At 36.2% G+C, this 18,531-nt stretch overlaps 1 protein-coding gene across 1 annotated transcript in view; it reads right to left on the bottom strand.

The window, feature by feature from the left end:
- LOC110445170 (diphosphoinositol polyphosphate phosphohydrolase 2-like) overlaps positions 1-18,531 on the bottom strand; it is a 51,876-nt gene that overhangs the window by 26,873 nt on the left and 6,472 nt on the right. Inside the window, exons 2-3 of the mRNA XM_021489630.1 lie at positions 17,520-17,675; positions 12,619-12,703 (exon numbers count right to left, since the gene is read on the bottom strand). Of these exons, the coding sequence (XP_021345305.1) occupies positions 12,619-12,703; positions 17,520-17,675 (241 nt within the window). The remainder of the gene's footprint in view (positions 1-12,618; positions 12,704-17,519; positions 17,676-18,531) is intronic.

An 18,531-nucleotide genomic window follows, 5' to 3' on the forward strand; every position in this document is an offset into this window, starting at 1 on the left:
CCCCCTGGGGGGTCAGCCACACCATTTGTACAATTTTAAATCCCTGCCTCCCAGGAATGCTTTTGATCAAATATGATTGATATCCAGTGCACAGTTCTACAGAAGAAGTCGTTTGTAGCAATATAGCCAAATTGCCCCCTTTTGGCCCCACCCCTTAGCCCCCTGGGTAGTCAGCCCCACCATTTGTACAATTTTTAATCACCACCACCTAGGGATGCTTCCAGTCAAATATGGTTGATATCCACTTTTTAGTTCCAGAGAAGAAGTCGCTTAAAGCAGTATAGCCAAATACCCTTTTTGGCCCTGCCCCTCAGCCCCCGGGGGGGTCAGCCCCACCATTTGTACAATTTTGAATCCCCACCACCTAGGGATGCTTCCAGTCAAATTTAGTTTAATTCCAACCAGTGGTTAAGAAGAAGAAGTCGTTTAAAGAAATTGTTGACGCACGGACGTACGGATGTACGACGGACGCCACGGTATAGCATAAGCTCACCTTGGTCCTTCGGACCAGGTGAGCTAATAAATGACGGGTTACTACAGAGGTTTTGATAAGTTTGATTAATGAAAAGGTCTGATATGTGATGTATCCTGATAGTTTGAAATGAAATCTACATTTAATTTCAAACTGTGAATCACAAATTAATCTAATTCAGTACTCAATACCAAATGACCAATCATCTACTAGCTATCACCCCTGAAACAAGGCAATGTCTGCCAATAAAGCTGACTCCATAATAATCAAATATCATGTGAGGTAAACACTGTCTAGCGCGCCCGCAGCAAGTGATCAATTGTATTCCTGATCCATTATACCCAAGTAGTGGATGTCCAGAGCTACAGTCCAGTGAAAACATATTTCTTGGATACATATGGTCCGAGGCAATCTTTGAATCTCCAATGAATACTTTGTTATGTCTTGCTTATGATGCAGCTAAACTCAATGTGTTCCAGGGCTGTGTCAAAGGCTGTGAAACATTATCAAAGACAACAAATGTGGACTGTAATCAGTTATCATCAAATGGGACCAGATGGACAACTTTCGAAACCTGCTCCAGAGCACACATGATTGTTTGTTTGTTTAGGTTTTAAAAACCAATTGACATAAGTTACTCATTAACTCATTCACCCCTGAAGACACATTTGAACTCTTCCAATTCAAAGGTTGGAATAGTTTATCATGAAATTTTAGGGGTGAATGAGTTGAGTGCCGTAAAATGGTAATGCAGGTGGGGATAAGGGAGAGCAGTTAAGAGAAGACAGTTGTCTCACAGTGCCCCCCCCCCTTAAAATAAACCACATTCTCAACTTATAAACAATCTTGATATTTCATGACCTTTAATTTTTCGCACATGAATGAGAAAACTGACAAAGTAAAATCAAAGCTGTACACAGTATCACCATCAACTCCAAGTGAAAACTTACAAGTACTTGATTTAATATTTTCAACAACTATACATGTATATGATTCTGGTGGCAGACAGGAAGATTGTAATTTTATCACAAAGAGAGCTCGTCACAAAACAATCAGATGGAAACAATAACAATCTAACAAGTTAATGTTGTATACATAATTATTGTTTCAATATTGTCTCCATTATAATCAGTGACTATTGTCATGCGAGATTTTTGAAGAGCCCCATGCTATTGTTATATTAGGTCTACAGCACACAATACCAGTGAACCTGAGGAACAATACCCTATTGACTATAATACGGTAGGTTGGTTATAACAATGGTTCTTGGCAGTCATGAACACAGTGGGATCAGCCTGCACTTCCTTTACTGGGGGATAAATATAGGTGTATTAGTTGTGTACGTATACTTCACACAATTTACTGTGTACAATCAGTATGTAAAGTATAGCATTATTCAGTAAGATAAATGTTTATATTTACATTATGTAATTATAATCAAGGTTTGTATCACACCTGCTTCTTATTTCATAAAGGGCCCTGCGCATGTACAGTATTAGTGAATCTGAGATTTTTGTTGCAACACATCCTGCTATACCCAGATCATACCCATGCAATCATAATCTTTAATGGGTTTTGTACAGGTGTCCGACTATCTGCAAATAAGCTCTTCTTGGTGTTTCACTTGCTGCAGTGAGTGATGAAATTCCCCAATAGGGCCATACCAAATTGATAGAAAAGGGCCATACCAAATTGATAGAATAGGGCCACACCAAATTGATAGAATAATAGGGCCATACCAAATTGATAAGTAGTTTGCAGGAAGTCAAATTTAGATATGGAGTAAGGAGTCAGATTTTTTAATTTTTTTTTTAATTTTGAAATAATATACAAAATGGCATGTAACAGTAAAATCTTTTAAAAAGTCACTTTTACAGACATTTGAATCTTAATCATACATTTTTATCATGAAAACATGTAATAACCTCGTTCAGTTTGAACAGACTTGAACCAGGCAATTATCATATTTTTATTTTATAATGCAAAAATATTTACATTTCTAATCAGTGACTGAAGCAGAAATATATCCATGAATCTTGAAAATTATCAAAACCCATTGATATATTAAAATGTATTTAAGACACGATGTGAAATAAAAACAAAACACATGTATATGTCAGCCTAGCTGCATTCCATACAAACAAAGGAATGACCCAGAATTAAAAGATAGTATTATTTTGGGTCTAAGAGGTAAAAAGTGAGATTTTTTAAGACAAAACCTACAAAAAGGGAGTGTCAACTTTATTACTTGTTGCTGTGTACAAAACTGGAGTGGTAATCCTGACGAATTAGTAATCAAGTTGGTTTAGCCTAGATCAGTAATACTTTTATTTTCAGGCTGGGACATTTTAGAGGGCTTCACGAAATCTCCAAGCCTGCTGATTTTCTTAACAATTAAGCCATTTATTTCTCTCATTAAGGAACCCCTTGTCACATATATTTGAACCCCTCCCCTTTCTGCCTTGCTGGTAATATAAGTCTCTGGACCAGCCATTGGTTGAATTCCCCTGTTTGGACTCTACTACCCCAGCCTATTGATAGTTAAGTACAGTACAGTTCTGTTTGTTTATGGTTTAACTGTGGCCCAACATATCCTATATTGTGTCTATGTACTTGTACTTGTCATACTGGTGATTGTACTATGTATTGAACGAATGCTATACGAAAGCTGGGTAAACTCTGTACATACGCTTATACACCGAATACAGATTTCAATTGATTTCAACATCATCTGATAATATAAGTTATGTGTGCACATAGGTAAGACCATTATATCTAATTCTATAGGTCCTATATACAAACATAATAACACTCAGATTTACCCATCTTATTTCCTTTGAGAATTTGTAAATGCTGTGCCAGTCTTTACAATTTACGATATGGCTTTCAATTTCGGATTTATATTTGTCAGATAATTCTTACTTATCACAAAACTTGTTTTTAATACTGCAATATCATTCTTTTGATTTATAAAAATATATCTAGCATTATATATCCGCCTCATATGGGTGCATTTAAAAAGAATATCTCCATTCCAATTGCAGCTTATCACCTGAATTCTATATAATATAACTGTTAAGCTACCCAGACATCCCATCTTCATTTCATCTAAATTCTGTGCTGACAAATCTCCTGCAGAGGAGCCGAAATATATCCTACTTTAGTGCAAATGGATCCAACTGAATGGATCAAATATATCTTGATACCTAAACTACAAGTATTTAAGATATTGTATAGTTTGAAACTAGCACATTCATACATGTACAAACAAAATGCATGCTACCAGTAATTTTATTTTTTGGAAATTTCTCCAAGTAGATTATTTGTCTCTCTGAAAAAGTAGAACTTTGACATTCAATATTTACAAAAATATTTACCACAAAAATATTAATGGTAGATTTCATCAATGAACTTAAAATCATTTTGCAAGAAGGATGCTAATTTAGTGAGCGAAATTTTAGATCTCATGCAAACAAAAAGGCCAAAAATGTAAGTTTTGGTCTCTATATTGAAAATGTATTGGTCACTGACACCCCTACCAGTAATAATCGGACTAATAAGTGAATGGGGCCCGATCCTGACCAGAAGTGTTAAAACATTACTATACAGTCACCAGCTGTGACTCATCGTCACTCAATATAAATCTGTGATGATAGCAGGTAAATAAGTAATTACCTTACAATACACATCGCAGAGCTTGGCTTTTTTGTGATAGGAATTTTGTAAATGGAGCAGGAGATGGGCGACAAATTACCGGATTTACTGGGTACTTCTCCTGATGGGCCAAGCCTGCAATCATTATTGGTCTTTTTTTTAAAACATTATTATCCATATTCAATTACTGGACATACATATATATGCATTCATGTTTATATACCCAAACACACTGAAGCCAGTACTACAGGAAGTTAACATTAGATTTTATACATAAATGTACATAAATGTATATATATACATGTAGGAAATAGGTATTGTCACAAGTGACAATTATATCTACTTTAAGTTACACTTAATTTGTTGAGAATAAAAGATCCTGCAAATCTTGAAATAGCACAACGTTTACAAATTCTTGTTGGTTAGCCGAAGATGTACATATTACTTTAACAAATCTAACATGATTTCACTGGCCAGTAATTAATACTATATATACTGAGGTAATTATATATATAAGTACCCAGATTACCTGAATGGAAATGGCTTTAATGCAATTTCATCTTCAAAATAGAAACTCTATTGCATCAACAGAAAGTTTGTTATCAAAACAAGCCTTGAAATTGTATTTGCAAAGTATACTGAAATTTCGTTTCAAAACAGAGCCCTGAAAGTTCCTTTCTGGCGTGTATTAAAGTGTATTACAGAACACAGAATTCCAAACAGCCATCATGTTACAGAAACACTTTTAGACAATCCTTGTTATTGACACCTCAAGGTTTATTGCATTCGCTGTATGTCATGTCTTACTTTATATTTCCTTATCTCTTTAAAAAACAAATACAGAATAAGTAAACTATACAATATATACATATCAATACTAAGGTAATATATTGTATATGTAATTATAAAATCAAACATTATGGAGTTGTTTTTATTGCCATAAATTTTCCTGGTGAACACACTATTTGGCTTCATGCCTGTTATACGTAGCTAGTCGTAACAGTGGTGTTTAAGTGTGTGTGTTTTACAATATATCAAGGTTCTGACATACATGATGTTCTGTGTATCCAATGTTTAATACACATATCAAGTGCTGTGCTGCTTGATTTTGATTTTTTTTCATGAAACACTTGAAATATCTATAGTAAATACTACATGTCCATAGATTCCACACAAGAAAGCTTAACAGTCATAATGGACAGGCAGTCTTTAAGCAGGACCACTGTACATCAAGGAAATATATATATATACTAATATAGCACAGTTGACTACTGCAATGTATTTGAAAACCAAACTTGTTATTGACACCTCGTGATTGCATACATAATGTATAATCATTATGTACTGTACAGTGCTTAATCAATACCTATGTCTCCTATATACAGAGCGTGGTATATGTATGTATAATACAGTCCCCTCAATTATTCACTTGAAGACCTCCAGCAGAGATCAAACTGCTCGTGAAAAACCATCACTGTTTTGGCTTTATTGCTTGAAGCTTCCTTTATCTGCGTTTTGTAGAATTTGACCAATCATCAAATTTTCTCAGATAATATAATAATCAAATGTCTAAGTTGGATTTGAAGAAAAGCACCAAGAGATGATGTCAGAACTTTTTTTTAACTCTTTTGGATTGATTTTTTTCAGCCTCAGCATCTCCAATTAGGAAGTTTGAATTCCTTGAAGGTCTAGAATTGATAAAGTACGTAAAATACTTTCGAAGCTTTTTGATATTTTTTCAAACTCAAAATCACCAATATCTGAGCTAGCATACCAATATCTGAGCTAGCATGCCAATATTTTACATGGGGCAACGAAGCTAAAACATATTTTTTCCTTAAGTTAAAGCATGACTATTGTTACACATATATCAGGTGGACACAGCCTCTGATGCCATGGCACTACAGCCGGGAGTTCCGCTGTATTGATCTGACAACATACAATATCTGTCTGTAATCCCATGGAGCCCCCATCAAACCGGATACTTTTATTAGTGATAGGACATTAATTTGGTGTCATACATGCACATCAATACCAGCAGCACCCAGCAAGTTTAGATCTGGTATATACTGGTAAGTCTGCAGTCAATAAAGCAACTTCAGAATACAATATTTATGAGAAAATGGTGTTTTTTTTACATAAGGTATAATACGTTTTTCCAAATTTTGTAGCCCATAAACACTAACGGGCTCCAAATATCATTTTCAAACTACATTTGTACTACATGAGCAAAGGACAATATCAATAAAATTCTTGGCTCCGAGGATATAATCACCCTACTTCTACAAGGACGATGGGTATAAGTCAACACTTGAGTAAAACATGAATAAATTGTCTTCAGCATCATTTCTCCACTATAATAAAATACAAAATATATTATGTAAAAGACACAAACACAAACTCTCAATCTACACACCACTCAAAACTGCATGAACTTGAATTGTACCATCCCTAATCTTACCACCAAGTATTTAAGTTTTGGAGCATTATATGAGGTCACTAATTGACATCAGTCTCTCAGCTTTCCATCTAATACCAATTGCACACAGCAACTAATTATATGTAAAAATATGGCCTATATACATAATCCCTACAGGACTGATTGAGAATTGGTCTAGAATTGATTGGCCAACACTAGTCCTACCTCTAGATGCATCTAGGCCTTGACATTTGAACACGTGTACAGGCCAGCGCCATTACCTGGACTAGCCAACACCAGCAGCTGTCCTACCTTCAGACGCGAGCCTAGACTGACCAACCCTATCTCTGGACACAGAACGTTACTAGTACACTTGCCTTACTGCGACACACACAAGTGTTGTTGACATTGATCCTGATCTCCTGATCCTGAGTTCCACGTATCTAATGATGACTTCCAGTACGCCTTCTGATGATCATGACTACTAGCTCGGCTAATTGACAGCTAAACACCCTAACCTTGTCTTCCGTGCTATCATCCGTTCCAATTAATCCAACAAATGGAGGAGATGTTTAATTCAAGTGAGAGGAACTGCACTGATTGCAAGTAATATTCTACAACCACAGGATTATATACATTTGTATAGTGTCATAAGAAAATGATTCTTTTCTTCCAATTGATCAATCCCTTTGAGTGGTAATTATGTATATTATATACATCTAATTCTTCCAACTTCATCTGTTCCATATAAGGCATGCTAATATTTTCATTTCTGTGCGATATGTACATTACACATGCAGGTCGTTGCAGACAATAATTTCAATTTGTTCATAACGGTTTAAAATGAGTGATCAGTGACGATTTTAAAGAATTATCTGTTTTAGTGTGAAACTGTTTTAAATATTAAGCTTGAATTTTTGAATTTCAGATTGATATTGAAGTAAAAAGAAAGAAAAATGTACTCGTACAAAGCCAGGTAGGTGATAGGAAAGTTAAGTGTAATACCACTGTGTAGGACTGACACCGGATATAGCTAGTATCGAAGCGGGCATGGACGCTAAGCGACGACAAGCCACGGGATGTTTTCGATATTTCTGGTATTTTCTGGTAGCGTATAGACAAATAAAGGAGCACAACAGTTAAACAATGAACAATAATATATGTGATGCAGATGGTTTGTAAACTATTTCATGCGATCTGAAAATATTGGTAAAAAATGACTACAAAGTACCGGTACAAAATCGAAGAAGCGATAGCCATTAAAGTATGACGTATACGATGATGAAACGGATGTTACTGGCATATGTAGATGAGACTGGGATAAAATTATAACGGTCATATGTCTAAATGTAGTCATTACGATGTTATTGACTTAAATGTTTTTTCGTCCGTGTACGGCGAATAGTTGTTGATACATTTTCAAGAGTATGGCGATTAGCATGTTAACAGTACGGCGAATAGCTTTACTAACATAACCATGTTTAGAGCGAGCATTTGTACTAGCTACATTTTTATGTTGTAATACCATTAGAGTAACATACCAATGATGTTGCTTTGTAACACTTTTGAATAATATCGTAAAAGGAAGAGGTTAAGAATGTCGAAAGTCTAATGAATGTCAAGTTAAATAATGATAAGGAGTACCCATTTCTCACATGTTATAACACAACCTAAGCTGTGACCATGACAATAGTGGTGGGGTTTGAAACTGAAGCTGTGACCATGACAATAGTGGTGGAGAGTTGAAACTTAAGCTGTGACCTTGACAATAGCGGTGGAGAGTTAGAACTTTAGCTGTGACCTTGGCAATAGCAATGGAGAGTTGGAACTTTAGCTGTGACCTTGGCAATAGTGGTGGAGAGTTAGAACTTTAGCTGTGACCTTGGCAATAGCGGTGGAGAGTTAGAACATTAGCTGTGACCTTGGCAATAGCAATGGAGTGTTGGAACTTTAGCTGTGACCTTGATAATAGCGGTGGAGAGTTGGAACTTAGGCAGAAGGTGACATACTCTTTCCCTGTCACAACGTTAATATACAAGGGGGAGGGGTTACACAAGAAATGTTAAGGATGATGTAGAGAAAATCTGCACTAATATATAGATTTGCAAAGAAAGACACGATAGTTAAGTTGATATACGGTAAACCTCCGGTCAGTTCGAATAGGCGGATAGTTCGAACATACCTTTTAAACAATAAAAACAATAATTGTTTGTCTAGTTATAGTTCGAACCCGCTTTATCAACATTTCAGATAGTTCAAACACATCGTACGAAGTTTGGGTAACGGTGAATTTAATTATGTTCGAACTGACCGGAGGTTTACCGTATCCTCAATTTATTCGCAGTTATCTGTAAACAGCAAGTGGTAGAGGCAATACAGACGTCTGAAAGTTTTAAATATGTATATCTTTAACAGGCAATGGGAAAAGTCTGTTTCATTTCTACTCAAGATTTCAAAGTCTATTCTAACTTTATTTTCATCAACTTGTAATAGGCACTTTTAAATTATGGTCTGAAACTTTGTTTTAAATTGGTACTTAAAAAAATATTTTGCAACCCCAATATTTTGAGGGCTGAAAAACAGACACACATCTATCATTTTGGCCTATCCTTTTAATCTCTGACCTACCTGTACAACTGTAATAAGTGCATTGTTGTTTCTTGTAATCTTTGCTGATCTACAATTTACGTACGATAAGGTGCATGCATTTTACACTGTAGGAGATTTACGGTAATCGAGGAACGTTAGTTTAAGTTTAGCTTTAACAAAATATAGTACATTTAGGCGACGTGTTCACTTAAATACTGTTTACTTTATGAACTATTCGCCGTACACCAGTTATTTTAAACATTCCTATTCGCTGTAATCTGTAATGCTATTCGCCGTACACTTTACCAAAATTAGGTTTACCAATATCCAAAGAAAGAAGCATAATATAAAGTGACTTTGTGTATTATCATGACTATATAACTATAAAAAATAATCTTAGCATATAAATGTATATAATCTACTGGCAAATGTCAAGTCAAGACAATATTTGCTGTTGCGAATGAAGATTTAGGGGAACTAGGCAGACTGTTTTTGTAAATAATTTGCAACTACACCAAAACAATTACATGCCTCCTGTTTCAATTATGAATTACGTCTATGCTTGACTGTCGTGCTTCTTTATTTGTCTCTACACTACCAGAAAATACAAGAAGTATCGGAAAAATTAACGTGATTTGACTACGCCCAGCTTCCATGCCCGCTTCGGTACTAGCTATACCCGGTGTCAGTCCTACACAGTGAATACATGATTAGTTACATTCTGTGCATACACCTACAGTACATCTATATTTTGTGTAACTAATGTCAGACAATGTCTAATTCTATCTCTATGTCCTACGCAGGGAAAAGTGTCGCAGTAGCTCTGTCATAACTCGGTCAGGACAACGGGTAATTACATAAACAGCACTAGACACTCACTACTAGACTAGACACATACGTCAACGCTCCAAATACGGATAACAATTCATGATCAGTATCACGGAGTTTAGGTCCAGGTGGACAGCTTGGCATTTACATGTCTAGGCAGGTAGATTGGCATACAGATTGGTTAAACTGTATTGCTGTAAGTGTCTATACATAGACCAGTAGTAAAACTAACTTACAACCGTGATCTGGTGCCAGTTATGGAATACAAAGTTGTAGATCAAGTAGGTTGAATCTGTCCTCACATCTATGCATAAACATTTTAGACTAAATTACCCAGCTATGACCTGACTAACTCTTTTAGGACAGAGTATCCAGGGACCTTTTAACCTTTTGGAGGTACACAAATTAGATTGTCAGTACCAGAAAAAAAAGGCTATGGTGTATGTTGACAAAAGATCTAGCGCTGGACGTAGTATGCATGTTATATATAATTTATACTGACAATAAAGCTAGCTGTGTGTTTTCCCAACCTCTAAACCAACAACCAGCCTGTTGACATTTATATCAAGGTCTAATTTATGATGTACACAAGTTATTGCTACATATCAAGTCCCAAAAGTGGTTTCCAATATACATGTGTACATTGTACATGGTATAGCCAATACAGGATGTTTCTCATGATCAACTGTGTTTCTAGATTAAAACTAAATTAATGTTACAACTTACAGCATCCTCAACACATGTCCTCACGTTATCACAAGAAGTCCACATCACTCATTAAGTTTGTTATGCTTATCGTCCCAATCTGTTCATATTGATTTTGATTAAATACAAAGATGTGGCCAGTATCTGTATAATAGTTAAATTGGCACGCATTGCTGTATGTGAAAATGTACTTTGTGATGAACGAAGGCAGAGGCTTCCCAAACATATCCTGCAACTGAGAGTAAATGCCTCACTGGTACCCGATTTTACAACTGGGTGGACTGGAACAATACCTAATAATTCCACAGGAGTGGATGAGGTTATGAAGACGGGATCTAAGGAAGCACTGTATGAAGTCTGAGCTCAATCAACCTAAAGAAACTGGACCTACCGCACGGACAGTTTTTCTATCTAAAGTAACATTGATCTTGACCTTTGATCTTCGGACCTGAACAGCAATCCCAAGCAAGCACTTTTTGTAAGGAAGCACCATATGAAGATTGAGTTCAATCAACCATAAGGAACTGATTTTATCGCACGGAAACATATTTTCTATTTATAGTAATAGTGACCTTGACCTTTGCCCTTTGGATCTGAAAAGCAATCCCGAGCAAGCACTTCTGGTAAGAAAGCACTGTCTGAAGTCTGAGCTTGATCAACTGCAAGAAACTCAATTTATCGCACAGAAATAGATTTTCTATCTGTAGTAAGGGTGACCTTGACCTTTGGACCTGAAAAGCAATCCCAAGCAAGCACTTTTAGTAAGGATGCACTGTATGAAATTGAAGTTCAATCAACCTTAAGAAACCTAAGTTATTGCAGGGTAACAGATTTTCTATTTAAAGTAACATTGACCTTGACCTTTGATCTTCGGACCTGAACAGCAATCCCAAGCAAGCACTTTTTGTAAGGAAGCACTGTATGAAGATTGAGTTCAATCAACCATAAGGAACTGAAGTTATCGTACGGAAACATATTTTCTATTTATAGTAATAGTGACCTTGACCTTTGCCCTTTGGATCTGAAAAGCAATCCTAAGCAAGCACTTCTGGTAAGAAAGCGCTGTCTGAAGTCTGAGCTTGATCAACTGCAAGAAACTCAATCTATCACACAGAAATAGATTTTCTATCTGTAGTAAGGGTGACCTTGACCTTTGGACCGGGAAAGCAATCCCAAGCAAGCACTTTTTGTAAGGAAGCATCGTATGAAGATTGAGTTCAATCAACCCAAGAAACTGAAGTTATTGCACGGAACATATTTTCTATTTAAAGTAATAGTGACCTTGACCTTTGCCCTTTTGATCTGAAAAGCAATCCCGAGCAAGCACTTCTGGTAAAAAAGCACTGTCTGAAGTCTGAGCTTGATCAACTGCAAGAAACTCAATTTATCGCACAGAAATAGATTTTCTATCAGTAGTAAGGGTGACCTTGACCTTTGGACCTGAAAAGCAATCCCAAGCAAGCACTTTTAGTAGGGAAGCACTGTATGAAATTGAAGTTCAATCAACCTTAAGAAACCTAAGTTATCACAGGGTAACAGATTTTCTATCTAAAGTAACGGTGACCTTGACCTTTGACCTTCCAACCTGAAAAGCAATCCCAATCAAGCACTTTTAGTAAGGAAGCACTGTATGAGTTCAATTGACCTAAGGAAACTTAAGTTATCGCATGGAAACCTTGTTTTGGATGACCTAACCATATGTCGCCTTGTGTTTGAGGCGGCAAAATAATTGGGGTTAAGAAATTGTCTCTGATTCAAAGGATTCACAGTATCGCTTCCAAAGTTGTATTGAGCATATAGTTATTAAAGGGTGTAGAGCCAATCATGCTTCTTAAAATCAGGACAATATTTATTTATTTTTTTAATTTAATGTGTTCAATCTGATCCTCCAAAAGGATTAAATCATACATATTTACATCTGTAATTATTGTGCAAATGTTAAGACACTTACCCATTGCTCTTTTATCTTCCCAGTCGTCCATCAGCTCCGTCACCAGGAACACATAAACTGTGGTCCGGTGGTTCTTTTCTATATTCTAGAAGGACAACAAAACACAAACATTAGTGTACCTAATACATATTGCACATCTGCAAGTCAAACAAGAGCAGTGTGATGAGAGAAGCATTGTACCTGAACATTCCAGTCGTCAAACATAATACATGTATATAGAGTACAAGACACACGTACATTGTATACTAATCAACCACACAAGAACCTGCACTTATATAATAACATTGCACTTGCAATGGTGTGTATGCAGTGCACAGTTGTGTGTGTAATACATTATACCACAGATTTGTAGTTCACTATCCGATACACTGCCAACCCTTTTAAATCATTTGGTACTTGGTACAGTATGTAGTTGGTGAATAGGGTCTGAGGGCAACATATGTTTTCTTAGATGTAAACGTAAATGTTCTAGGCACATGTTTTAAAGCATGAAGATCGGATATGTGGAAGATCAGTAAGGAAAGTAATATAAACTAGAAAACATTTGTAAACCATACATATGCCCCTGCTCGCACTTTAATGGGGATGGAGGAATGAAATTAGCGCAAAGTCTAATTGAGGTCATATTATAAGCTGAAAATATAAGTCACAATGACCTATAAAGATGTACCCATATATGATTTTTGATAACTGCTGGTTTTCTAGTATTAAGAACTAGAACACTGACAGGCCATTTCAGCAAGGCCCCGTTCAGACCCCCCCCCCCCCCCCACAGTGATTTTTTAGTAAGTTACCTTGACCAAAAAAAAAATTGTAATCTCTATTGCACATCTACATATCACAGTCACCATGTCAAATTTCAGAAAGATTAGTCTCTTGGATTAGGAGATAATCTCCAGAAACAGAAGTGCAGTGCGGACGGCAGACAAAAGGACACTATAATTAGTTTAGGACCACCTGCTTCACGGATGTGATGCCCTAGTAATGGAGCTAAATGCAAAGTCTAATCAAAGTCAGTGAAGCAGAACATTTAGGCAACAGTGACCTATTTTTAATACATTGCATGCAGTACGTTCTCCTCCAGATTTATTCGCACATGAATTTTGATGGCTTTTAGTATTGAAGTAACACATGTCAGCTACATATAACTGCAAAGTCTAACTAAGACGTGATACAGATAAATGGAAAAAGCAAAGACTTCAAGACCCATTATATATATATGTTTGAGGAGGGGGGGTTATATATGTTTGGGNACATCATATGTATATAGTTACTTATATTCATGTCACTTTAATGTATTTTTCTTGTGTATACATTATATCTAAAAGATACATGTATGTATACATAATGACGAACATGGTAGAGGTGAGCTACAAAGCTAGCTGGCTGTACATATGGTAATAAAATGGTAATGCAATGAATACACATTATAGCCGACATGACAGAAAGCTTACTGTTATCACCTTACCTTCGGCACCACTTACGATCTTCATCACCATACACTCATACAGCAGTAAAATAGTGGAATATTGTCAAGGAATCACTTATCCCATAAACTGTCAAAGACTGTCACCAGCACTGTTAGTACCATGACAGGTGCATTTGAAACAGGTGTCGCAAGTACTCTGAATGTCACACATACATATATGTGTCTCATGTATCTATGTATAACAGATAGATATATCTTTGTAATGTTAGGTCCTTCTGTTCAAGGGCATCCAAATACAAGAGCTGATCAATTAACAGTTTGGATCCGAGCTCGAGTCGTAAACGTATGGGGCAACTTACTAGGAACCTGGAGATACCTAGCTTGAAATATATATTATATGACAAATTACCGGTAGGTACAAGTAGAACATAGGAGCAAATAGAAATCGGGACCCAAATATACTTATACACAGTCTGCTATATAATACATGTAATTTAATCAGAATAGACCAGTAGCATCTATTGTTAGGACACAGAGATACATAGTCTGCTGTATAATACATGTAATTTAATCAGAATAGGCCAGCAGCATCTATTGTTAGGACCCAGATATACACAGTCTGCTATATGTAGTAATTTAGCATCTATTGTTGGGACCCATAGATACACACTCTGCTATATAATACATGTGATTTAAACAGAATAGACCAGCATCACATATTGTTGAGACCCATAGATACACAGTCTGCTGTATAATACATGTAATTTAATCAGGATAGACCAGTAGCATCTATTGTAGGACACAGAGATACATAGTCTGCCGTATAATACATGTAATTTAATCACAATAGACCAGCAGCATCTATTGTTGGGACCCATAGATACACACTCTGCTATATAATACATGTGATTAAATCAGAATAGACCAGCATCACCTATTTTTGGGACCCAGAGATACATAGTCTTTGTTGGGTCCCAGAGATACATAGTCTGCTATATAATACATGTAATTTAATCAGAAAAGACCAGCAGCACCCATTGTTGAGACCCATAGATACACAGTCTGCTATATAATACATGTGATTAAATCAGAATAGACCAGCATCACCTATTGTTGAGACCCATAGATACACAGTCTGCTATTTAATACATGTGATTTAATCAGAATAGACCAGCAGCACCTGTTGTTGGGACCCAGAGATACATAGTCTGCTATATAATACATGTGATTTAATCAGAAAAGACCAGCAGCACCTATTGTTGGGACCCAGAGATACATAGTCTGCTATATATAATACATGTGATTTAATCAGAATAGACCAGCAGCATCTATTGTTAGGACCCATAGATACACAGTCTGCTATATGATACATGTAATTTAATCAGAATAGACCAGCAGCACCTATTGTTGAGACCCATGGATACACAGTCTGCTATATAATACATGTGATTTAATCAGAAAAGATCAGCAGAATCTATTGTTAGGACCCATAGATACACAGTCTGGTATATAATACATGTAATTTAATCAGAATAGACCAGCATCACCTATTGTTGGGACCCAGAGATACATAGTCTGCTATATAATACATGTGATTTAATCAGAAAAGACCAGCAGCATCTATTGTTAGGACCCATAGATACACAGTCTGCTATATAATACATGTAATTTAATCAGAATAGACCAGCATCACCTATTGTTGAGACCCATAGATACACAGTCTGCTATATAATACATGTGATTTAATCAGAATAGACCAGCAGCACCTATTGTTTGCACCCAGAGATACATAGTCTGCTATATTATACATGTGATTTAATCAGAATAGACCAGCAGCACCTATTGTTGAGACCCATAGATACACAGTCTGCTATATAATACATGTAATTTAATCAGAATAGACCAGTAGCACCTATTGTTGGGACCCAGAGATACATAGTCTGCTATATAATTCATGTAATTTAATCAGAATAGACCAGTAGCACCTATTGTTGGGACCCAGAGATACATAGTCTGCTATATAATACATGCAATTTAATCAGAAAATACCAGCAGCATCTATTGTTAGGACCCAGAGATACATAGTCTGCTATATAATACATGTAATTTAATCAGAATAGACCAGTAGCACCTATTGTTGGGACCCAGAGATACATAGTCTGCTATATAATACTTGCATGATCGTAAGAGGCGACTAAATTTGGGACCTTATCTCTTCTCTCCTTTCTAAATAACTTTCTTCTTCCTAATGTCTCCCTTGACAATGCCTCACTTTTGGCCATTTGTTGAGCGTTCGCCCCTGTGAGGAAGGCTTTGGGTTCTGTCCCCTGGCCGAGACATACCAAAGTCTTTAAAAATGGTAGTTTNGGGTGGGGCGTCCTGCTGGGTGTCTTCGACAGTATGTTTCAGTGAGGTAGCACTTTAAAGTCGGCATCAGTTCCGCGCTATCACAAGGAGACGAACACGAACATATCGCAGCCTCCCAAAATACACACACATACACTACATGCGTGCATCTTGCACACAGGGGAGGCCGTCCTTAAATGACCTGAGCTGTTAATAGGACGTTAAACAAAATCAAACAAACAAAAAAAAAGCTATATAATACATGTGATTTAATCAGAAAAGACCAGCAGCGCCTATTGTTAGGACCCATAGATACATAGTCTGCTATATAATACATGTGATTTAATCAGAATAGACCAGCAGCACCTATTGTTGGGACCCAGATATACAGTCTGATATATAATACATGTGATTTAATCAGAAAAGACCAGCAGCATCTATTGTTAGGACCCAGAGATACATAGTCTGCTATATAATACATGTGATTTAATCAGAATAGACCAGCAGCACCTATTGTTAGGACCCAGATATACATAGTCTGCTATATGTAGTAATTTAATTAAAATAGACCTGAGGCACCCATTGTATGTCACAGGAGAAACTATCACTTGGGACCCAGCTGACATACAAAGTTTGCTATACAGTAACTTTAATAGAAGAAATTAAACCCGCTCCACCCATTGCATGTCATAAGGGGCAACTATTACTTGCAATATGGATCTTCCCTCCATCTTTCTAATATTATATTTTTTTAATGCCAAGGCGACTTCAGTAAATATACCCCATACCTAAGATCAATTGATTGTTCATCAGGAACATTGGTCAGACTGTGAATTTGCACACAGCAATAATCAATCACTCGAAGATAAGATAGTGTTAACTTTTCTAAACTGTTATAAATTATACCAGGCCCTTCTTATTATACCATGACAAATAATAAACAAACGATTAACAATGTCTTAACCTTGAAGCATATCAAACAATGCAGATATATACTTACCTACTGTTAATTTCTCATAATTAGTAATTAGTGCACAGATGTCAGAAGGCATTACATGAAAAATGGATATATGGAGCCTCAAAATACTGCTTGACGGTATCTAGGAGACTTTTAAAAAGAATTCACCTCAAACATGCCGATGTGTCTACCTAAGTTCCCCCTGACCCCCGCCTCCTCCAGAGCTTCACGCTCAGCTGTGTTTCTGGGGTCCTCTAGGGGCTCCACACCTCCTCCAGGGACCACCCACTTCTCTCTGTCCTTACTGCTCGTCACCAGGAGGATCTGACAATCAAATTAGGTACAAATTCATTTCAAACAGTGTCTCACATAATTTCGAGTGAATGTGGTCTCTGATATATAAGCCTTGTTAATTTAGCCACCACTAATCTAGTTGTCCCTTGGACATGTGTACTGTACTACAGTATCATAATTATTCAGTGTATTTGGGGACATTTCTATTTTCCTATCTTGTCTCAGTGTTAAATAATTACATCCAGCCAATTCACTGACACTTACTAGCCTAATTTAACTTTTTTATAAAAGGGTAGCTCAACTGTAATATCTATAGCTATTTCCATTTTATTTTATTTCAAATCAAACACTACCAATATTTTAATGTGATGTACATGCATGCACTGAAAACATAGCTTAATTTTCCAAGTGCACTGTTGTACTGCATGCCCAGTCTGTAGCTTCATGTGTCTGTTAATATTGCTAACCCCATGAAAACATAAGATAATTTTGTGATGAAACAATGCAATTAAAATGTTTTTTACAACCTGGATCTTAAATGGTGACAAAACCATGACATATATAATTCATAATTAACATAAAAGTATGTAATATATATATTTGACCTGACAGCTTTCTTACATGGCACTTAATTAAACCAATTAGACAGAAATATTTGATTTTCTTAACTATGCCATCTAGCTATATATATATATAGGTCATGATCATACTGAAAGAGAAGTTTTGTAGGGCCTAATTTAGGAGAATTTTTTTTTTGTTTATGTCAAATATCTATATTACAGTAGATTTCACTTAATATCACTTCTCATTTGTTAGATGAAAACATGATATTACCGGAACTTGACATCAAGAGAAAATGCATACATCCATATATCTAGTACATGTA

Source organism: Mizuhopecten yessoensis, unplaced genomic scaffold (genome assembly GCF_002113885.1).
Source record: "Mizuhopecten yessoensis strain PY_sf001 unplaced genomic scaffold, ASM211388v2 scaffold2091, whole genome shotgun sequence".
Classification (NCBI taxonomy): Eukaryota; Metazoa; Mollusca; class Bivalvia; order Pectinida; family Pectinidae; genus Mizuhopecten; species Mizuhopecten yessoensis.